Here is a 24,000-nt window from a genome sequence, read left to right on the forward strand (position 1 = left end):
TCAGCGTTCATGCGTCAACAATAATAAAGACACTGGGCAAACATTACACGCACGGGAGGCTTTCAAGCACACAACGGTCTGTCTGGCATTTCTCAAAAAACACCTTGAGGATTCTCAAGAGACTCTGGAAAATATTCAGTGGACCGTTGAACCAAAAAGTGGAAAGTCATCTTCTTATATCAGGCTGGAAACTAACAGCGCAGTAAAAAATAAGAACAAGCTACACGGGGTATGACATGCCTCAGACACTGTGATGGCGTGGGGCTGCCTTGCTGCAGCAGGACTTGGACGTCTCGCCGTAAATGATGGAACCGTGAATCCTGCACCTGCAGGTGAACAGGCCACATTTTGGAACGACCTAGCCAAAAATCTGATAGAGATGGTGAGGCCTGACCTTAAACAGGTCCCCCTGGCTAAGGTCTGTGGCTAAATTGGAACAGTTCTGAAAGAGAGACAAAAATCCTCCGTAGGGAAGTAAAACAGCCACCGCCAGTTATCCCAGACGCTTCATGTCAGCCGTTGCTGTCAACACGTTTGGTTATTAGGTCGAGGGAGTCTCGTACTGGTTTGGATTGCTTTTGTCGCCTAATGAATGAAATCATTTGAAAACTGCTTTTTGCTTTTACTCAGGGTCGTCGTTGTCTGGTATTAAAATTAGTCTAAGACATTTATGAGTGAAAAACAAAAGCTAAACCGGAGAAATGTGTAAGAGGGCAAACAGCTTTTCACAGCACAGTATTCAAAACAAACTAAAGTTCCTAAGAAGGGATCGTTATGACCGAATCTGTAACTATTGGTTCAGTTAACCTAACACACCATGCAGTGCATGCGAATCGCCGGATTAACTTTCTGAGGACCTCCTCAAAGATTAAAAAGATACACAAGCTGAAAGAACAGAGGTCACCGAGGTTAGTGCGAATGCTCCAAAAAGGTCGAATTTCTACTTTTCACCAAGTAGCTTTAGAAAGATCCCCCCCCCCCCCCTCCCACAAGTCTGCTTCACTGCTACTCTGTTGGTCATAAGCGGAAAAATCTACCGGATCATTAATCATCCTCAGAAACAATTTGCGATTTGATTTCCTCGCAGTCTGGGTTGGTTCAAAAAAAAAAAAAAAAAAAAAAAAAAAAAATGATCAAAGCACTTTTCTCGGAGCAGACAAAAGTCACAAACTTTATTTTCCACTTTATGTGAAAGTGACTCATAACTGTTTTTTGTTGTTGTTGTTGTTTAACCCTGCCTGGACTTTTAAGTGATTAAAGATTTTTTTTTCTTTTCCTTGAAAAACAACCATTATTACCACTGAAGCAGTTTGAGTCGTAATCTCGCTCTACAGTTCCTGCCTTGCTGTCTGTCTGAAAGCCACACAGCTCTCACGTGTAGGTGACTCATTCCCAGAGAAAAGCCCCACTCGTTGTCAGACGGCTAAGAATGAACTGATCAGGCTTTCGCTCCCCAGAAATAACCCTGTTGTTAAAGAGAGAGGCGCGCAGAAAGTACTTAAATGCATTCAAAGCACAAGATGTTTTTTCAATGCTCTGCAACCTAATGGACGCCCAGCATCCTGTGTGATTGTCAATGAGGCGGTGGAGTATGGCTCTGCATGCTCAATGACCGCCATTAATGAAGCGCATTAATATTTGATTTCATGAAAGAGTTCGTGACGAGCTGCGTTTTCATCAGATATTTCCTCACACGCATTTCGGTGGTGGTCTGACTTTGCAAACGCCTCACAGGGATGACTTCTCTCCCCTGTCCATTAGGTTACCCATCACACCGTGCTTCATGACTTCAAGGTAATGATTTTTTTTTTTTTTTTTTTGGAGGCAATGCTCTAATCAGTAGAAGGCGCAGTTGGAAAGCCTTAGAAAAGTAAACAGCCGAGGATTATAACCTCACACAAGGCCACTGTTCTGGAAAAACGTGGCGGGAAATGAAACAAGGAAGTGTTTCATGTCAGTGGAGGGTGAAGATACGAAGTGACAGGGAAGGAGAAGAAATTTATCTCAGCTTGCTTGGCTTCTTTCTCCTGGTAGACTGTCAGGAGGTTCATTTTGTAATGGGGGGGGGGGGGGGGGGGAAACACATCCCACTGTCGGTTAACGTTCCGTTTATTTGGGCTTCAGAATCTCTTAATGAGTTTAGCAAATTAAACCGCTGCAATGTCCACATGCTCCCCCCCCCCCTCTCTCTCTCGGCAACAGGACAGGTTGGCAGCCGGCAGTGTCCCTGGAACGACATTCTCAGACGTGCTGAGCTGACAGTGTGTTTGGCTTGGAGGCTTTTCTGGCTGAATTACATACCTTTTCCATTTCACCCAAAGAGCAGGTCATTATTGAGGATTAATAAGATCGGCATTTCGCCTTTCACCGACTGATTTTTCTAAACGTTTAGACCGATTCCACCTAAAACACACCACTGCCCTTCTCTACCTTCCTCGGGCTCGACTGGAAAAGCTCGTTGGTACAACACAAAAACACAGAAGGGCAACCTTGGTCTTCAGCCAAATGCTACTTATTGCCACAGCTCGGTAGACGTCTGACCAAAATCAAAAAGTGGAAAGCAAATGATCATCAGTGCTCATCAAAGAGAAGCGTAATTCTGCAGCATAATCATAATAATAAAACTTTCAGACTAGATCGCAGTGATATTGAAATTGATTGCAAATGAATCAATTATAATAAAATAATGTTATATTATAATAAAAATACATTGTTGACAAAATGTTACGAGTTTAAAGGCTTGAAAATGCTAGACATTACATTACTGGCAATATTACAGTTAGCGTGGCCATTTCCTTTGCTTTACCAGCAGGTTTTACATTATTAGTTATTGTTACATTATTGTTTGCAGCAAGGAACACTTTCTAATCACCCTCATGCTTCTAAGGGCTGCTTCCTGCTGAGGTTGTTTGTGCTTTGCGCCAGACCTTTGTGATTTCTAGATTAAACGTTGGAAAGATGGCCTCCACCTTTCACAGTCATGCCTTCCACCAAACCAGAAGTTACCTTCTACAGCACAGATGTCCCATCTCAGGAAATCCTGCGTTCCCTTTGCTGATTGTTGCTTGGATCCTTCTGGCTCACCTATAATGTTACACGTGTGGTCTTCATTTGAGCTGATGAGGACTTATAGCTGAAAAGACAGCATTCTTCCTGTCCACGATAAATCAGGTACTTTCACAGTCAGAGCTATTTCCTAGTACATTTCGAGCTTATGGAGGAAAAAAAAAATGGGTCAATCGTTATTGTCATGTAAAAGTACAAAAATCTGTAGAATTAGGTGAATTATGATGATAGTATCAAATTTGCAAAGGTTCCATTTAGTTCCTCCCCAGAGTACCATATGGTGGCTCAAGGCTGGCATGAAATAAATTTCTTAAAGCACATCCATCTGGAATGAAAGAAATAAATAAAAGAGGTTCCCAGCAGAGAATTGCTGCAATCTGCCAGAACCTTGTTTGGAAAAAAGTGCTGGCACATTTACTGAGCTGGAAGGAATACAATGAACTTTTTATTGGAACAAATGTGTAATCATCGCTTTGGCAGAGTCATTACTACTTACCTATAAAGGAAATGTTTATTAGACCAATTTTACACAGTGATTATGAATTTATAAGAACAGCAGAACAAAGGTAAGTCGCAGAATAGATTTTTTTTCCCCCCCTGAACCTGCTGCAATACAAAACGTCATGCAGCTAGAGGTGAGACGTTTGACTGTGCAACACTTTTGAATCCATCCTGGAGTCGATCATCTTTTCTCCCCAGAGAGCAAAAGCCACAGGATGTCAATAAATCCCACTGGCTGCGGGGCTTCGGAAAGCAAGAGGCATTTAAGTGCAGTGCATTCTTTTTCCACGCTCTTTCCATTCACTCCCTCAGCTGCTCCTACAGCTGGCAAAATGTAAATGCCTCACATATTGATCTAATCCGTTTACAGAATTGCCATTTACAGAAAAAGACAGAGATCGCACTGTGGGAATGAGGTCAATGGTGGAGCCCAAGCGGTAACCCTAGCCCTGGAAGGTTTGCAATATTTATTCAAATATCGATGGAAATTAGGTTTCTGCATCTATAAAAATAGTGCGATGTTTCTGACAAGTTCAGAGAGAAAACCAGGCGCAGCACATTTACCTAATTCGGTTTGAGGTGCACAGCAACCTTCTTGGCTGGAGAAAGTAGCAAGAAAAAAACTTCTGAAGGTTATTTAGTACACCTGAACCACATGCACTGTTGACTTGCATGGGTTTTCTTTTTCAGTAGTGTAGCTTGTAGCTTATGCTAGTTACATCCAGCGGTGGACTTAGCTATTTTGGGGTCCCCGGCAAACCTGTGTGAAGGGGGCCCTCCTCCAAGTCTGCCTTAATGTCCCAGTAGATTCTGAGTGTGAAAGATTCTCTAGGGCTGCTGCAGTTTTCATGCTGCGACACTGTGAACTAGACAATAGCACAAAACCTCAGTGTAGTCTCTCCTCTGGTGTCTACAGCTGACGAATCAAAAGGCGTGGGCCTGTAGGTTTCAATAACAAACTTGCCTATTTGTCTGGATGGAGCTGTCAATCAACGAGCATGTGTGGTAGACCGGCGTACATGGTACACAGTGGGTGATGCTGCTGCAATGTATGGAAGAGGCTTTCAGCTCCTTCAAGGAGGGCAGAGGAGGGAGAGAAAGGGTGGGGGCTAAAAGTGTTACCTCCATCTCTCCTCCTTAAAGAAAAGATAGGGACTATAACCATCCATTCAACCATCCATCCATTTTCTGACCCGCTTAATCCCTCATGGGGTCGCGGGGGTCACTGGTGCCTATCTCCAGCGTTCACTGGGCGAGAGGCGGGGTACACCCTGGACGGGTCGCCAGTCTGTCACAGAGGGACTATACCTTTACTGTTTTTATATCGAATAAAATAATCAGTACTACATTCTGTTTCAGCCATATACACTTTGCTGTCGGTGTGGGTCGCTTTACCCGAAATCTATCTAGAAGCTAATTCCTACAACTCTTAAATCCATCCCTATGCTGTACTGTAGCAACAACCATCGATCATACCTCATCATGTGAATCGTCTTCCTTGGCTTGCTGTTCCTCGGCACCCAATTCCACTTGTTGTTCCTCATCACAACAAGTGAATGTACATAAGATATCCTCTGCCTTATTTCTATTTTGTATTTTTATTTTCTTATCTACTTCTTTTTGATCCACTGTATAAACGGGGACACACTGTATATACCTGATGCACCTTGTCCTACTTTGGAACTTTCTTCTTCTTCTGGTTACTGAGCCGATGTGACATGTGAATTTCTCCAATGTGAGATCAATAAAGCCTATCTTATCTATCTTATCTATCTTATCTTATCATCCGCTAGCTCTTTCTTAATCCTGTCCAGTGTTTTACCAAACCTGTTATCCCCGCCAGGAATTGTATCCCATGACGTGGGAGTGCATACTCAGTCGGTGCAGCTCTTATAGACGATGTGCAGTTTTTCTAAGCAATTTCCTCCTGCTTCCAGACAAAAATTACAGTTGGTTATTCAACACATGATTCAAAAATCCGCAAAAAGATAATCTAAGAGCAAACTTTTGGTTCATCGCATTTTCATTCACAATAAGTTTAGAATCTGTTTGAGGACAGGGTAGCATCCACTTATTGGAAGTACGATAACACCTTTCAGGATATTCATCCGCTGTTTACGTCACTGTCCTGACTCTCGCTACACTGTTCACATCGACACAGACTTCTCCACACGGCAGTAGGAGTCAGAGCTCCACAAAAAACATTGTTAACAGCTCTGTTGTTTTCTTCTTGCTGTTCTTATTCTTGGTAATATGATGTGGTCGGCTCGCGTTCCTCTGAAATAGAGACGTTGTTATTCACGTTTTTAATGTAAATCCGTTACTGTGGGACGCTTTAAAGGAACAATAAGTGAAATTTCACCACTAGATGGGCTTTTGAGCACTGTCTGTAGACCAAAACAAAATGTGTGACAAGCCACATCTCTCTCTATGTCCAAAATCCAAGTACCACTAGTTATCCGTTTCAATTTTAACAATTTTGTCAAAAAAAGAATGCCCTGAATGCATGTTAGGATCATGGTGGGCAGCTCACAAGACCACCGGGCTGCTTTAAACAATGTTAACTGTGTTAGCTGGGCTACCGGCTCCTTGCCTCACAACAGTAATTGCTGGCCCAGTGCTGGTCAAACTCCAACAATTAACCCACATGCCACAATTGCAGCATTACACTGAATCCAATCAACATAGCAAGACAAGTATAAGAAACATTTGACTTCATGCTGTTACTCATCTGTCTGGAGGAGAAAAGCTAGCTCAGAGTCAAACGTGAGCTGCTTCTGCTCTCGAAATGCTGTCCACCTTGAAAATATGAGGCCAATCTAAACCTTATTTTGTCTCTTTCTTTATCTGACAACTTCTTTGCCAAACACTGTTGTTTATTTGTGGCAATAATGGGTCCTGGTTGTCCACGGGTGAATGTGGCTGTAGCATTTTATGGGTAGAGCGGCTAATAATTCAATTTGCTTATTGCTCCTTTAATTAGTTGTGTAACGGAGCTTTCTGGGTTTGTTACCGGTACCACATGAGGTGGAAGGCGACTGGACTCAAAGCTGGGTTTTTGGGGCACTGCATAACGCGGCAGGACTCTTAATTTTTTCCAACGCTTCCGTATAAAACACCAGCCGACTTACTGCGTTGCCTATGGCAATCCTCAAGGGTCATTTAACTAGCATGTTATGGTTAGGGAAACATGTTTCCACACAGCAATGATGAAACCGATTTTTTATTCATGCTTTTTCAACTAGAAAATAGTGAACAGTAAATATCAAAATATCAATATTATTAATATTACAACAGTAAATAACCCAAAAGTCTTGACTTTGGGCTTGTTCATTCATACTGCTTACATGGTGGAGGTTAATAGAGATGGTTGCTTGTTTCTTTTGTGAGAACTGGCAACACTAGCTCAAAACCCACACTCTCACAGTTTTTACCTCAAATACAGAGGGACAGAGGGATAGAATCCGTGCCGTATAGAATGAAATACTGGACATTATATTCTTCTTAAATGCTTCCACTGCTGTGTAAAATGTCCAATTTAGAAATCATTTATCCTGAACTAAAACACCTATCCCTAAACATGCAGCGCTGCACATTTTCGTCATACACCATGCGTGTGCAGGCAGCATCTTTTGTCTGAAGACGGCTAGCGTTAAGTTCATTTCCTTATCAGTTTACAGTAGTGATGCTAATATTTTTGTTTGCAGGATATGACTTTGTGAAGCTAACTCTTTGGTTAGCTGTGCCCACTACTGCAATTAATGCATGCATGTCTTCATTTCAATTACACGAATACTGTGTAGAAAAGGCGTGGACTAACACACTGTAAGAGGTTTACCACGGCACCACTGTGGACATAATCTACAAAAATATTCACTTTTTCTTTAGTTCAATTAGTGTATGCAAGGTTAAAATATAAACACATATAGCCTGTACACTCTCTTTTTAAATGATAGTTAAGCAGAGAAACGGGCAATGTTTACATTGGGTTGTTCTGTATTGCAATAACTATATCATGTTTGGGAGTCATTATCTTAAATCTTAGATATAATGATATTTGATCTTTAATTTTACTCTTATGGAAGGTACTAAAATATATATACTTATTTGTGCAAATAACCATCAGACTTTGATGACGTGACTAATCTGGCCACTGAAAGGCAACGGAATCCAACAGCAAAGGGAGCTAACTCAGCTTGGTGCCAAGTATGTGATCCGTGTATAAATAAAAGGAGAACTTTGGTTATACAAGGATCCCTGGCAACCCAAATTACTGCAGCATCCCTCGCAAAACGCCTTGAGGGACTTGGTAATAAACCATCTCCACATCCACAAATCACATGTGGACTTGATAACCAAACTCCCATGACCCCATCAGCAGCTATGTGAGGAGATCTGATCCACCATTTTACAGCCAGAGCAAAAGCCAAACCACTCCTGCTGGATCTAAAGTTCGGAAATCAGTCCTTTTCAAAATCCAGGAGCCCACTTTTTAAAAACCGGGACCAGTATCCTGGTCTGCCACTCCACACGTGTTATGTATATCTGAGAATAAGCCATTATTCCCATAATGTACAAATTTGTGTCTAATTTATGTTCAGTCATATTTTTTCACATAATTAACAAAACCAATTGGTTCTTACAGCCTGTGTAAAGTTCATTTTATGCTATTCTAAGTAATGGTTATTTTATCCATCATCCAGACATCCATCCTGCTTTGTTGGGGCATAGGTTCATCACTGGACGAGAGGCCAAGTACACCCTGGACAGGTTGCCAGTCCATCAAAGGGCTAGTTATTGTACGACTTTAAAATTACTCATAATAACATAATTCTGCTTCTACTGGTGTATTTGTAAGAACAAATCCAGCATGCAACCTTAATTATTACAAAGAACGTCACAAAACACCCAAGGTAAATTTAGCTTAGCCAGTTGATCCGACATGTTCTTGGACTGTGGCACAAAGCCACTCTTCTTATTATCATTATTGTTATTTAGTTATTGTTGACTATGTGGTTCAGCCCCATCCAGTGCCTTTCCGTTTGTATTTTTGCGTTGTGCACGTGTACAGTAGATTCTCTCAAGGTTCTCTGATTTCCTAGCACAATCCAAGAACAACAATGTCGAGTTTAATTTCCCGTCCAGTATGAATGTTTGCATTAATGTTCGAATGTCTCTGTGACGGACTGGTGATTTATCCAGGGATTTCTCACCCTCATTTCCCCATTGCATGACAATAAAGGAATTCTTATTTTATTTACACCAATAACTCTTCAACCCTTTAACACAGGGTTCCTGCACTTGCCTGTAAATTGATCTGATTGCTTTTCAAGAATGAAAAAAAAGGTGATTAAGTATAGGGAAAAGAAATTCCAAGCTTTATCCTTCTTTCATCATGTAAAACAGTAATATCTGCATTGCCTTTATTTGCCTAATCAAAATGTTGTTTTTTTCTCGTGTGTTGATTTTATTTTGGCTTGACTTTTTTAAGTTACAGACAACTGAAAACAGGCCCTGTTTGATCACTAGATCGTTTAAGACAAGGATTTTAAACTGGGTCTGTGATTCCTAAACTTGGTACAATTAATTCCCAAAACAAAACATTGAAGCAGAAACCTAGCAGCCTCAGCACCTAAGAACAGCAAGGGGCAGGAAGCCACGGCTCCCGGATGGACGCAGCAACCCCAGTCCCAAACTGTCATTCAAAGAATCAATATTCAACGTAGAATCATCTAGTCAAATTTTGACAAGGCTGCATTTCATAGATTGACATAAACCAGGTCTAAGTAGGTCCATAGCCTTATATCAGAAGCAAACTCCATGGTTTATAGAGGATGCGAAATAATAAAACCCAACGAATGAATGGATGAATGCTTATATTTGAATGCTCTCAAAAACAGCTGCCAAAAACATCTTGGATTTTCTGACAAGATTCATAGAGTTTTGATAAGACGAAATGGATCCTTGTTGTCCCAGGATTAAGTCAGCACAGAAATTTGGTTTAATTTATTATATATAAAAAAGTCATAATACGTAGATTTAAGGCATATCTGTTTAAGCAAGAGCATCTATGCCAACTCAAACTTGGAAAGTGTGTGTTACAGCCAATTAATAAGGGAAAAACATATTACTAAAGAAAAAAAGTTATTATTATAGGATTAAGTAGCTCACCAAAGAATTATATCTGAAAAAAAAAGTACAACGTGCAAAGCAAAAGCAACAGCAGACGTCAACATAAATCAAAGTTTTCTCAGAGTTATCAGCTTTAGGGCATAAATAATGGGGAGTTAAGTCTAATCAAATAGCACAGATTACCAGAAATAAACACAATTTGTACAACTTTCGCAACAAAAAGTCAGGCGAACATGAGGAAAAGAAAGGGTTAAAGTAAAAAGTCAAACGGTCAAAAAAATAAATAACTTAAAAAGACAGGAGCTCCACACAGAGAACCTGACCACATTTCCTCTACTTGGCAAGAACAAAGCATGTTAAGTCTGCTGATTGGAGTTAATATCACATCCTCTATATTTTGTGTCCATTAAACCCATTATATAACACATCTGACACACCACATAAGTCTAAACCCGACATGAGAGAAAGTTAATGAACGGAGTGCAATGAAACCACACTGAGAGGATGAGCTGCTCAGTGCATGAGTCAGTATTCATGCTTCAGAGACCGTTCTTCAAAAGAGCCACACTTCCAAATTATCGATTCCCTGTCAGAAAACATTAAGCTGCTGCACTCATTTTGAAAAAGGTCCTGGCTTTAAATAAATTTCTTCATGAATGTTTATGTTGTAGGCGTTATTATAACTCCGCCGCTGTTCTTATCCGAGACATGTCAGTCAGCCTTGCATAGTTCAATCCCGTTGCTGTCAGCAGGTAACTGTCAGGCGTTCTGTGTGACGGTTTTGTGGTATACTCCCACCTTTCTTCAGCAGTGGGTGACAGGTGAACGGCAGCAACAGGTGTTTCCCCATCAGCACCAATCAAGAGAGGAGCATTTCAACAGCCAGGAGTCAGAAGGAAGGTGTCACAGCATTAACTCACCAAGAGTGGTAACCTGACCGTACCTTGTTCCTTGATCTCATATTTTCCATGACTCATCCATGTCTGTTTCCCCCCTGACGGTCTAGAGTAGGACCTGGTTCCTACGCTGCCTTGGTTGCCTTGGAAGAACCATCAACCATGGTCTCCAGAGCCTTCCTGGAACTCCTGTCACCCCCCTGTAACATGGAAGACGCTCTCAACTCTCTGAGGCTGAGCCACCATCTGCCTGTCCACCGTCCGACGTGTTCCGCCCCCAGAAGTAGTTTTTGATTTTGAATTACTCTTTTATTGGCAGATTTGACCAATTTAGACTTGTCGTCAGGCTTGTTGTCAATGCTCGATCACATTAGCATTGAGGAAGATGCCACCACCTTTTTAAATCCTTTGTGGGGAAACGTTTTGGGCAATTTGTCTGTATTTGGACAGACAAGATGCACATGACTTTAAGCTATAGCCCCTTTCTCAGTGCGAGCCCCAGGATTTAAAGCCTTAGGCTTTGGTTTCCAGGGGTAAACCAAAGTCCCAGCCCAATGATGTACGGGGAAGTTGTGAGGAAAACTGCAGTACACCTCCAGTCCAGCAGGTGGCGGCAAGAAAGCACCCTAGGCCAAACAGATTGCAATAGTAACGCCATGGCAAGCAGTTTAGATAACTGAAGACACATTCTTTGGATATTTCTATCGGGAATAAACTAAATGACTATTTCACAGTTTGCCTACATTTAATTACTTTTTTGGTCAAAATCTGACCATCTATCCTACAGCATGATGTTTTTAGCTCGGTAAGGAAGAAGATATGTCAGATGTGCACAACAGACAAATAAAGCTCCTTGAATGTATTTAAAGTTATTCCAAACAACAGACTTAAATAAGTATATTAATCTTCAAACATAGTTCATGTTTGAAGATTAAAAAATTTGAATCAAGAAAGGAGAAAAGGTGATTAAGTATAGGGGAAAAATCATATTCAAATGTATTAGAATATGTGCTTCAATGAGACTCTGTCAGATTTATTGTACCTTTCAAAAATAACAAACTTTGAGCAAGTATTAAACATTATTTTCACTAACCTCACATTTCTGGATCTGATTTTTTTTGTCATATTTTCTTTCTTTCACTATAAGTGGAAAATTTTGTTGAATATGATTCAATTTCATACCAAAAGCATTGTCATAGATAATCTGGCAAGCCATATTGATTATGTGTAGCACTCTACGGTCTGCACATTATCAATCTGGGACTGCTCCCATCAATTCTGTTCAGGGAAAGGAGGGACACTCAGCAGAACTTTCTGAGCTGATTGGGTTGAGAAACCTCAACAAGTTAAGCTGGTCAAGGCACTTCTTGCTTCAGCATCACTCCTGGACAGAATATTTCTAATTTTGGCATTATCCCAGAGGTGGAAAAAGGAAACCATGGAAACCTGTTTAATATGGAATTTAAATAGCATGTCCTGCTATTTAAAACATAACCCCAAGATTTTTTACTTTATTACCAGAGGCCCATTTAATGCCATCCAGATTAAGTAATTGATTAAGAAATATATTTCTCAAGGACTCTGATCCAAAGATGACAACTTCTGTCTTCTCAGAATTTAAAAGCAGAAAATGTAAGGTCATCCAGGTTTTGATGTCATCAAGACATGCCTGTAGTCGAAGTAAGTGATAGGATTCATCAAGATTTATGGATAAATATAGCTGAGTGTCATCAGCATAACAATGGAAATTAATCACATGCTGTCTGATACTTTTACCAATCAGAAGCATATTTGTACACGAGCGTTGTTATTTTAATGTTATTTTCTGTCTGCTGAGCTCATTGAGCCACTTGGAGGTCAAATCCATCCATCCATATTCTAACACGTCTCTCTCTTGTGGGGTTGCGAGGGGTGCTGGTGCCTATCTCCAGCTGTCAATGGGCGAGAGGCGAGGTACACCCTGGATATGTCGCCAGTCTATCACAGAGCAACACCATTCACGCACACACTCACACCTAAGAAGAATTCAGAGAGGCCAATTAACCTAACAGTCATGTTTTTGGAACGTGGGAGGAAGCCGCAGTACCCGCAGAGAAGCCATGCATGCACAGGGAGAACATGCAAACTCCATGCAGAAAGACCCAGGGCAAGGGTTGGATTTGAACCCAGGACCTTCTTACAGTAAACAGTAGATATTGTTCTTGGAACTACTTTGCACTGCTCTAACATACTTTAAATACATTAACTGCTGTAAGTATTGCTTTTAAGTTCAATGCTGGGGAAAAAAAGGGTGTAGAAAAGTGTTTCTTCTACCTGAATTTGTTATTTTGCAATTATGTTATTCTTTGTATTTTTTTTTTTTCATTTTTGACTTTAAAACAGCATAATTTGCACGTTGCCTTATAGATTTGTCTGTCTGATTACATACTTTTTTCAAATATTAACTAATCAGCTGTTATGATTAGTTGCTCAGTGCTGGAGTAGGCTTCTTACCGAATACTTAATTATGCTTACTGGAGTAATTTCTTGGCTGACTACTTTTTACTTTTACATATGTTGAAGTAGTGCTACTCTTACTTAAGTACATTTTTTGGCTACTCTACCTACCTTTGCATCCTTCATCTGCTTTCCGAGGATCATCCATTATTTTACTCAGTCAAAACTAGCTTCTTTTTTGCCTTCAGCGTAATGCGTTCTCTAGCGACAGCTCAAACCCTTGGAACCCCCATCTTAACTCGTTCTTACAAGCTTTGAGCATTAGACAGTTAAGGCACATCAATCAAAATGTAAATTCTTGGGTAGACGTAATAGTTTTGACCCGGACAGTTTCTGTGTATGATAAAAATGCCATATCAGATGTCAAAGTAAAATAATATATTTTACAATGCACATGTAAAAAAAAAATGGGTGGAATGTTGTCTTCATAAAGGCATTAAACAGGAAAAAGCAGAGGTAATATCTTCCCACGTCACAAGTGTGATAAACAGATTAAATCTTGGCTGGCAGGCAAAAATAATATGCTCGTTGCTGAATGCTGTAGGGTAGGCAACCATAATATATGGTCATCCATTGCCTAATAGCGTAGATTGTAGAATGATACCAGAAACTTGGCAAGATTGCTGTTTTTTATTGCAGCTATGAATGAGAATGACTCCCTTTTCCTGATATCAATTTTCCTCCAGTAAAAAAACGAGGAGAGAACATCTGCTAAGAAATAGGATTTGGACAGTTGTGAGTTCGATACAAATTCTTTTCTTTCGGTGTCTCCTACTCAGACTGAGCAAAGGATTTTAAAACAAGGCCAGGCGACTCGTTACTTCCTGCTAAACTATTTCTTCATCAACTCTACACCCTTTTCTGACCTCCCCTTGGCCTTTCTGTCTTGACGTGTGTTATATGTTTAAAATGAGTTTAGGGTCTCTCGTCAGACAAACAGTACCATAAATTTGCATTATCTGTGGGCTCAGGCGTTCAGTGCTGTGGGGGGGAAAAGAGCCCAAAGCCTATTTGAAAAGTTCACTGTAATCATGTTGATTTATGCTGTTACCCTCTTTCCTGCCGTGCGTTTGGCACAATCATTGCTCAATTATCACGTAAATGGGGATAAGTGGACACTGGAATAGAAGCAGGGAGACAGGGGTATGAAAGCGCCCTTAAACTACGGCCTGTTTCACCTGAAGACGAGCTGCCGACTCTTCCAGACAGCTCGTCTGGAACGACGCTCGACCCGAAGGAGGCCCGGGGATTAGGAGGGATTATAGGTGAAAAGGATGACATGCCAGAGTGATGTCCACTTCATCATCCGAAGCATGTTTCCAGTTAAACCGTTCTTTTATCTGACAGAGAGAGAAGGGCCGGGCGGATCATCCGTCTACCCACATGGCACGGACACGGACATGTGTGCACCTGCAACGTCACGTGGCGAGTAAAACCCAGGGGCAGGGGCTGTCGAGATCGGTCTTGGTCTCAACACCGCATTTTTTTTACCCCCCCGTCTTCGTTTCCTATCAGAAGCAAGCTTTTTGGCTGAACACAAACAAAAGAAATGCTCCACAATGAGACATGAGAGGCAGAAAAAGTTAAGACAGACAAACACTGCTGAGGGGTTTTCGATGCTGAAGGGGAGCGTACGGGTTGTTGCATCACAGGGTGTACTTAAAGGTATACTATGCAACCGGGGTTGATTTTCCAGCGAGGCTCCCCCCAGAGGGCGAAAGTAAAAATGCACTGTCGTAAAGATGCTCAGCTGTTCTGGTTTCTCCGTCAAGCCAGGCGCGGTTGTTTTGAGCTTAGCAGACAGGCGAACGCAACGAAAAGTGGAAAAAACGGCAGTACAAACAATGACTAACACAGTGAAAGTATGAACATCAGGGTTTCCCGCAGCGGCCGCCTCGCCAAACTCACGCTACTAATAATAATAAAACTCGATATGCTTGCATGTTTATTAGACGTTAACACGCGGTTCTTTGTTGTTGCTTTCGCGCGTGCATATAGTGAATAGCAGGGCAAAAACACATGGAGTTCTCGCCGGAAAGCAAGACCGACTCTCGTGGTCTTGCACGAGACTTCTGAGCCTGTGGGTGCGGGCCGAGGGCTCCTGCAATGGGGTACCGCGAACGAGCTATTTTTAGAAACGTAACGTCACGATAACGTCACATCACGTGGTACGCAGTGGGGCACACTCCGGAAACCCGCCGCTGTTTTGCTTTAAAAGAGACGTGCGTTACCCTTGGTTTTACTCGTTAAAACGACTGCTTTTTCCAAATCTAAAACCATGGTTTTTAAACATTGTTGCTATGGAACGTGCAACAGCGACTCGAGGTACGCTGATCGGCCGCATATGAAGGATGTTTTCTTCAAGACTGCCAAGGAGAAATGTGTGCGCTGGGTACACCGGTGCGGTCGGCCTACATATGTAGCAAGCATTTTGTTGGAGGAAAGGGCCCAACCGAAGAACATCCTGACCCAATTCCAGCGACATCAAGTCAAGGTAAGAGTATTTTGGTGGCCGACATGTTAATAATGAAGCGCCTGCTACCATGACAGCATATAGGCTATCATGGTAGCAGGCGCTAACATGATACCCTGCTACCAGGATAGCTTACTCAAAAACATTTCAAATGAGACAAACATTAAACATATACCGATCCCTGGACGGTGATTACAAACAAAAAAACGGCCGATGACGCCATGATCGCCGCGCAGGAAAAAAAACCAAAGCTTACCGTTCATCAACTCGGCCAGTTTTCCAGTCTTTTTAAGGCCCTCGAACCTCAAGCCATCGTTTGAGCTGAAGGTTGGTGTGTTCTTCGACAGTGCGACCAGTAATCCATGCGCCTGGGACATCGTCTTGGGAAAGTTTAACGGCTGCAAAGTCGGTCATATCGCTGGTTCTGTTGCGCTTGTAATAGCTGGGTTATCCGTGCTTTCTCTCCTGTATGCCCTACCTAAGCGGCAAAAGGGGCGTTGCTCTTGAGACGGTGACGTCACGTGCGCGGTACCCCATTGCAAGTACGGTATTTCCCCCACAGACCACCAGGGCGGCCGAGAAAACTTTTGTTCGACCTGAAATGACTCATTTAATTATCCAAAACGGTATGGAACACATTAATTAACTGAAAAATGTTGCATAGTATGCCTTTAATTTCTACCTCTTTAAGAGAGTCCAAGGCTTACGTAGAGGGCGTGAAACGAGCCCTAATCCTGAGAGTTGGGCGACCAAACTCGAGGAATTACATCAGGATTTATGTGTTATTGCAACAGAAACAGATAAAACCGGGGTAAGATGGGATGAGAGATCAAAACAGAGCTTGCTGAACAAACATTGTTGGTACTAAATATTTTGTGTTGGCTCTTGGTTCTCTTTGGCTTCTCTCTGTAAGCACGTCTGATACTGCTTCACGATGTCCGTGTGGTCCAGCATGAAGACCTTGATCTGAGGAAGAAACGCACACGGGTCAGAGGCGCTCTTTGCCCCCAGCAGGTTTGGCTTGGCCTGCGCGCGGGGACGTACCTGCTCCAGCTGCTTCTCTGTGTCGTTATCATCCACCTCTTCCCGTTCGAGCTCCCCGCTCGTCAGTTCGTGGAGGTTAAGAGTCGCCAACTTAATCTGGCCCAGCTCCAGCATTTTCTTCGCCGCCGTTTCCTGGATTCTATTCCACTCCTGTTCCTACAGAAAACACAGGACACCCGAGCTTCTTTCAGAACGTGTCCGAGCTTCCCGGCTCCGACGAGGACATTTCTCTCGTACCCATATCAGAGCTTCAGAGCGGGCCTTTTCCAGCTCTGTCTGGCGCTGCGACAGCTGGTTGTTCATTTGCAGCCACAGCAGGTCGTGCTGGTCCTTCAGGCTCTGCAGGGTTCTTTTCTGCTGCTCCTTTTGTTCCTGCACCTGGTTCTCCCTCTGATACAGTTGGTCCCTGATGTGAAGGAGGTTCTCGAAATAACCTGTGAGTGCGTCCACGTTGTCGAACTGCAAGACACATGGTTATAGTCGGCGGGTGACAAACTTGGGGGCAAATGAGGAAGAAATGGAATATGACCTTCAAAATGAATTTAGAAGTTTGTAATATGCAGAAGCCTGACCATCTTTGCTGCCAATTTAAGGATAAGCACATCTTTATGTTTGGTATGGATCCAGGCTGCACTAGCAGCAAGAGAGCGCTGCGTTTGGATGCCAATCATCTCCCTCTCTGCGTGGAGTTTGTGCGTTCTCCTTGTGCACGCTTGGCTTCTTAAGGTAAAAGGGACAGTGTGTAACTAATGTGGCTTTTTAATTAGCAAAAATCGAGTATTGCTTTCATAAATACATATTCTGTCAAAGTCTAATATTCCAGTCAAAAATGAAAGCGTTCGTATAACTGAGTAGTTTCTAAACGCATAGGTGGCGGCGCACCTAATGGAAGACGGCGCGTTGCGTGGCCATTTTGGATTACAGTAACCGAAAGGGGACAAACTTGTTGGTATTATGCGTTTTCCCTGTCTGTCCTCTATATGAAGACGCGCTGTCGTAGAGGCGGAGGATAAAACAAGCAAAGACGACCGTAGATCGTTCTACTTGCCGTTTCCTGTTGAAATGGAGGACCCCCCACGCTCTTTGCCCCGCCAGAGGGAAGAGAGAGTAACCGAGAAAAGAAAAAGAAGCAATAACCGGGAGAAAAAGAGAGTCTATATCGGTGGAAATAATTCATGAGGGAGAGGGGATTGAAAGCTGCAGGTAAGTTAATTCAATATAAATGAAGTTTATTTTACCGTTATGTTTGAAACAGGGCAATGCAGAGCAGCAACCACTTTGTAGACAGCTAGTTTTCCCATCTTCATCTCCCTTTCTCTTCATCAGATGATCTCCAAGTCTGCAGGCCCCCCCAAAACCATTTCACCCGATGACCGTAGCTATTAGCAGTAGCTTGGTATCAGATACACGGAGGTCGTGTTGACATTGTCACATTTATGATACTCCGCGGGTTCTGTAGTAATTAATAGGTGCTTAACGGCGAGGTTGTTTTTAATTCATTTAGCGCACCACTAGAACGGTGTAAATCTTACACACTGGGGCAGATTTCCAGTTTCCAAAGGCCAAGTCGTAATGCCTCATCTTTTCTGCCCTGTCAGTTTTGACAGCTGACATTTTAAAAACGCACTCATTCATTGAGCCTGCGGAGAGCCTTTGTCGTGTGTGCATCCAGCAGTTTCACCAATGTGTAGAATCCTGTGACTGGTGAAAATCTGACATGTTGGGAAGTCTACATGCAGTTTGGTCAGGTCCCCGTTCGTCTGGGCCTCGCTGGAAGGGAAATTTGTTCACGTCCCACATTTGTACTCTTTGGCTGAACCTGTATCACGATGTGCCGTTTAGTATGCGGAGTTGTTCCCATTTCTATGAATAACGTAAAAGGAACTGCTGCCACGGGTCAGATTATTCCTGTACTGTTTGCCATGTTTTTCTGCATGGGGAAAAAAAACCAAAAAAAAAAAAACCTTTGCATTACCTTTGTTAGTTTGAGCACGCGCAGCATGAACTCCTTGTAATGTGAATATTTGAGGGTCTGGAGCTGCGCCTCTTGCTTCCTCTTCTTCAGCTCAGCACACTCCTCCCTCAGCCTCTGGATTTCCGCCTCCTTTACCATCGCTTCCTTCATCTCCTTCTGAGCCATCTCCATGTCGGCGTCCGTTTCTTCATCCTGGAGCAGAATGGTGGATGTTCTTACGGATCGTCCCCGAGACAGCCGTGTAAATAATACAACATACAAGGACATACAGGAGGCAACACTGAGAATTTTAGGTAATATAACCAGAGATGAAGAAAAGACATTTTCAAATTGCTCATAAAAGTATTCATTTACACTTGAAATGGCTAAAATCATAAGCCGACTCCAGATAATTAGTTTGGTGGGCTCCCGGCTGTTTTAGTGGGGTTAGAGACAATAGTGGGGTCAAAAGAGCCGTCAGAGGGCATCGGAAAGAAAGGTGCAGCGGCTTATGAGTCCGGTAATGGGTTCACATAGGTCTCAAAGAATATTAAAAAAAAGTCCTTCCACTGTGCAGAAAACAGTCTACAAGTGGAGGGCGCTCAATACAACGGCCAGCATGTCCAGGCTCGGCTCACTAAAGCCAGTTCGTTCCAACAGCAGACCGCAAGATGCCAAAAACGAAACCCCCCCCAAAAAACCCTAAAATGTCATCATAGGGACCCACAGGAGGCTCCTGATATCGTTGACAGGAAAGTGCACGGCAGAACACACAGAGAGGATTCACAAGCGTGAGTTTTTCATGGAGGGAACCGATACTCTCTAAGAAAAACACGAAGACTGAAGTTTACAAGACGGAACGCAGACAAAAACCAGGACTCGTCTTCCGGGAGTTGAGTCTAAAAACTGAATTATTTAAGTACCAGAACAGGGAGCATCTTTAACATAAACCAAATCCAGCATTACAGGAAAAGAACCTCACACCAACTCTTAATCATACGTAGAGCTACGAGTGTCTTAGTTCGGGGTTGCTATGCCACAGCCGGATCTGGCCAGCTCACCGACACGAACGGCACCGTGTATCAGAAGGTCTGATATGAGAATCAGAGCTCAACTATTGAAAATAAAAATAAAGAGGAGGAAGAACTGGATACAGTAACATCACAGTGACCCTAAACATAGCAGTCCATCCAACAAGGCCTGGCTGAGAATGAAAAAATAGAAAGTCCTGGACAAAGCTCAGACCTTCCCCTCACTGAGATCCTTTGGGTGACTTGAAACAATCTGTACATGTCAGGAACACCTCAAACGTCTCATCGCTGAAAGGGAGGAGAGGGGCGTACTTTCCTCAAACAGATCTCAGCGACTAGTAGACGGCTACAAGAAGTAGCTCACTGAGGTTACTATGGCTAAAGGGGAGAAGACTAGTTTTTGAGGGGTAGAATGTCCCATTTTTCCCATCTAACAAACCAGTTTTTGTTAAGATCTTTTGTTTACTTTGTGAAATGCTTGATTATTGCTGTTTATCTGTTATCCAATCACTCTCCTTTGCAGGAACAAATAAAAAAAAAAAGATTAGACATCAATATGAAAACATTCTTTAATACAAAAGCTGAATATTTAGCAGCTTCCAAATTTTTCCCCTTCATGACGGCGTGTGAGTTCCAGCATGTCAAGCTTAATAAACGTTTTGTTTGTGAAGTGCCGTACCCTAAAAAACATTTCCAGTTTGAATCGTTGCTCACGTGCTTCTTCTGTGCTTTTTTGCAGCTCTTCCGTGCGCTGATGTAAATAATCCAAAAACTGCAAAGACAATTAAAAAACAACAACAAAGAAACACAAAAAGTAAGATTTGGTAACATGAGCACAGACTGGGGCTAGATTGCCTGCACCTCATACAATGAAAAACTTCATGGTTCTACATATTAGCGATTCATTTGCTAAAGTTTTAGCAGTCATTTTCTGGATTATAAATATACCCTTTTTTGGGTTTCTATGATATAAAACATTTCAATTTTGGAAGCTTTTGTTGATAAAGACATCTTCCCAACATCATCAGTTCTCTTCAGACAGGCTGGAGATCAGCTTCAGGACCGAATCCTGACTGATGATGGGGATCTATTCTTGGTTTCCAAATGCTTGGAGTTGATTGGTTTGCTGGTTTCTGGGCAACAGGTTCTCATTTTCCCCATGGAGAACAGCATCAGAGCAAAGGTTCTTCGGAGAAAATAATGGTGCACCTGTCTTCTGCTGCCTAGCTTCGTATTTCCATCACAATTTCAGTCTGTGCTTGACCTTTTTTCTTTAAAAAAGAGGAAAAAGTTTTATGTTCTTCTACCTATGTTGTTTAGAAATCTAAGCCTGAGGGTAAATCTAAGTTTATTGTTTGCATGGGTACAGTACGATGTGGTTGAAAACTGCATTACCTAGAAAGGCTAAATCTGCATAGATATTATTTATCATAGCAACATTTTACAGATGTTTCCAAATTATTTTTTTTATTTTTACATTTGTGAAATTTGAATAATAAGGGATTGTTTTTTTTGGCTTGACACCACCTTGGACTGTACTATTCGACACATTCCCAAATCACAGTTGGGAATGTAGTCTACACTGCAAAAACACAACTAAAAATAAGCAAAATTTTCTTAAAATGAGTGTATCTGTCCTTGATTTGAGCAGGTAAATAAGATGGTTTGCCAATGGAATAAGTTTTTTGCACTTAAAATAGGAACAACTCATCTCCATCGTCTTATTTTAAGTGCAGGATGTCTAATAATCTTATTTTAGGGGTCAAAATACTCATTCCATTGGCAGATAATCATTTACTTGCTCAAATCAAGGAGAAAAACCCACATTTTAAGAATATTTTACTTATTTTTAGGTCGGTTTTTGCAGTGTAGTCTTGTCCAGATTTGAAGTTTATACGCATTGCAGCCAGGTTTCAAGTAGGACACCATGGTGATTTAAAGCCCAAATAAAATGTGTCTTTTTGGAACCAACTGTGTTTTGTATAATATGGGGTTATGTACAGCATCGTTCTGCCAGATATGAGCTTGCTGTGTAGCGCATATTTCAAGTTAGGCTTCTTCTGAGCTGGTCTCAAGACAAAGACAGAACAACTTAAAATTGCTATTCATTTATGTCACAAACCAGAATTTATTATTTATTTGTGTGTATTTTTTGCTTTTTTTGTTCTGTAATTTGTAGCAATATTTCTGTCTTGGTTTAATTTGTGCAGGCGGTGTTATTGTAAACTGGATCCACACTGATCCACAAAATGGCTTTAATGCTGTTTTGTTGTTTACTTATGTTTTTTTTTTCTTAATCTGTCTTCAGTACATGGTTATGTTCAGGTACCGTATGATCAAGGGGATGTACAGTAGTTGTCCAAACTGGGTCAATACCAAGAAAAAAAAAATAAACAAAACAAACAACTAAAAGAAAAACTGTGGGGAAAAAGTCTTCACAAATTAAATGAAGTTTGAGAAATCAAGAACTTTTTTTATTTTATGTTGGGGGGGTGGAATGGTTTCCCTATAAGTGGTGTAGTTTTCAAAGTGGACAGAAGGCGGTGAAGAAGCAAACAAACAACTTAATTGATATAATTAACGATTTTTGAATTTTCCCAAATTGAACTAGGCGTTTTATCCCATTTACAATCAGTGTAAAATACTTCAATTTCGGTTTGATTGCTTAAATTATAGTAGATTTCCAACCAGAGCGGATCATAAACGCAGCAGTAATAATATCACAGTGTTTAGACCGGTCTCCGCCAGTTGGATCGGAACCGCTGGGCGTCCTGAGCGCGGTCCCGGACCTGTTTCTGCTCCTTGTACCGCTTCCTCAGCTGTTCCGCCTCTCTCTCCTTCTGCTTGAGCGCAATCTGCGCGGATAGAAAGTCTCTGGCTGACATGGAGCCTCCGCCGCCCCTGTTCCAGCAGACAGTTCAGAACACAAGCCTTATCCACGGTGGACCGGACTGAACTTCACGAACACGCCCGAAGTGGGAGAACTCACGAACGCGTTTGGCTCATCGTGGCAGCGCTGTCTGGGTGGATGGAGATTTTAAAGCGGCCCTCTTACTCCAGCTGATTTTCTAGTTTTATTTCAATGCGACAGTTAGATCCCGTGCTCCTTTCCTCGTTTCTATAGTAACAGGTCGCAGGCTGGCGTTCGACACAGCTAAGGGTGCCTGAGAGGGCCAGTACGACAGAGCCAGCGCCACTAAAGATATATATATTAAAAAAAAAAAAAAAAAAAAAAAATTCTATGGCCACGGAGGAGTAAAGTGAAGCCAAAAAGAAATGTATAGATTAGTTTCTCACTTACGAGAAAAAAGTTAGGAACTTTTCTGATGTTGAAAGGTCAAGAATTTGCGAGAAAGAATATACATTGGAATGAGAAAGAAAATACAGCATTTTCCCCAATTAAAGGCATATATTTCTTAAAACATATAAACTCAAAAATTAGAATTTAAATAACCTCAGAAGTTGATCTATCTATCTATCTATCTATCTATCTATCTATCTATCTATCTATCTATCTATCTATCTATCTATCTATCTATCTATCTATCTATCTATCTATCTATCTATCTATCTATCTATCTATATCTATATCTATATATATATATATATATATATATATATATATATATATATATTAGCATTTTTAAAGTTGAAAGAATTTAGTTAAAAAAGGAATTTAATACGGATGGAAATTATAACTTTTCTCTATGAGAAAATTTACTTGTAACAATGACGGCTCACTTTTCGGGTCATACTGGAAAAATAAATAAACTAAATAGTATTCTGAGAAGACAAGCACTCTATTCTATTCTTTTCTTTTCAAAGTAATAATGCAAATAAAGTACCTTTCTCCCCCCAAAAAATATACTAAACAAATATGTGTATACGGCATCCATTAATCCATTGTCTATACCTGCTAATCCATGCAAGGTCACGCAGCGGCTGGTGTTATTATTTCTAATGGTCATTGGTTGAGAGGCGTGGTAGACCCTGGACAGGTTGCCAGTTGTGTATACTCCAGTTTTTAGTTATCCTCCTCAGTTTTTTCTTGGTCCTCTGTTGTCCATCCATGTTTTACACAGTTTTTAAGGTCACTCCAATCAGGTGTAATATTATTGTACCATTTTTTTTATGTTGCAAACAAACTGTACAGTCTCCCATTCTTTTTTTTGTTATATTTCTTACTCTTGAGTGCATCTGCATGCTTGCATTTGCCTTTCACTTCGTTGCTGGCAGGGCCGGAGTGGGACTAATTTTTAGCCCTGGAGTTTCATGCCTCAGACCGGCCCATTTAACGACCTATTATTATATAAAAAATATGCGGATTTATTTCATATTTCATCCTATTTCCTTTCACTTGTGGCCTTTGTGGATTTGCTATCTCACTTTTAATGATAAAAAATATAA

The 24,000-nt window shown here is 41.5% G+C and overlaps 1 protein-coding gene across 2 annotated transcripts; it reads right to left on the reverse strand.

Annotated features, from left to right (window-relative positions):
* Positions 1-16,319: 16,319 nt before the first annotated feature.
* On the reverse strand, positions 16,320-22,715 carry LOC105929602 (coiled-coil domain-containing protein 42 homolog). Of its 2 annotated transcripts, XM_021319179.2 has the most exons (7): positions 22,583-22,635; positions 22,383-22,494; positions 20,273-20,365; positions 18,584-18,775; positions 16,846-17,067; positions 16,609-16,764; positions 16,322-16,530 (listed from the first exon to the last, which is right to left on the reverse strand). In XM_021319179.2, exons 1-7 carry the CDS (start codon positions 22,597-22,599, stop codon positions 16,429-16,431), a joined length of 894 nt encoding a protein of 297 aa, XP_021174854.2. In that variant the 5' UTR covers positions 22,600-22,635; the 3' UTR covers positions 16,322-16,428. The 2 variants fall into 2 exon arrangements, with proteins under 2 accessions (XP_021174859.2, XP_021174854.2); XM_021319184.2 differs by lacking the exon at positions 20,273-20,365 and having other exon boundaries at positions 16,320-16,530; positions 18,584-18,776; positions 22,402-22,494; positions 22,583-22,715.
* Between the last annotated feature and the right edge of the window lie 1,285 nt (positions 22,716-24,000).

The sequence above is a fragment of the Fundulus heteroclitus genome, unplaced genomic scaffold, assembly GCF_011125445.2.
Source record: "Fundulus heteroclitus isolate FHET01 unplaced genomic scaffold, MU-UCD_Fhet_4.1 scaffold_52, whole genome shotgun sequence".
NCBI classification, from domain to species: domain Eukaryota; kingdom Metazoa; phylum Chordata; class Actinopteri; order Cyprinodontiformes; family Fundulidae; genus Fundulus; species Fundulus heteroclitus.

What these genes read in the sequence shown, in the direction of transcription:
- LOC105929602 (XM_021319179.2), bottom strand. An exon ending in GCGTGCTCAAACTAACAAAG is followed by an intron (nt 17,068 to 18,583) that starts GTAATGCAAAGG and finishes TGTGTCTTGCAG; the next exon opens with TTCGACAACGTGGACGCACT. An exon ending in GCTCTGAAGCTCTGATATGG is followed by an intron (nt 16,765 to 16,845) that starts GTACGAGAGAAA and finishes TGTTTTCTGTAG; the next exon opens with GAACAGGAGTGGAATAGAAT.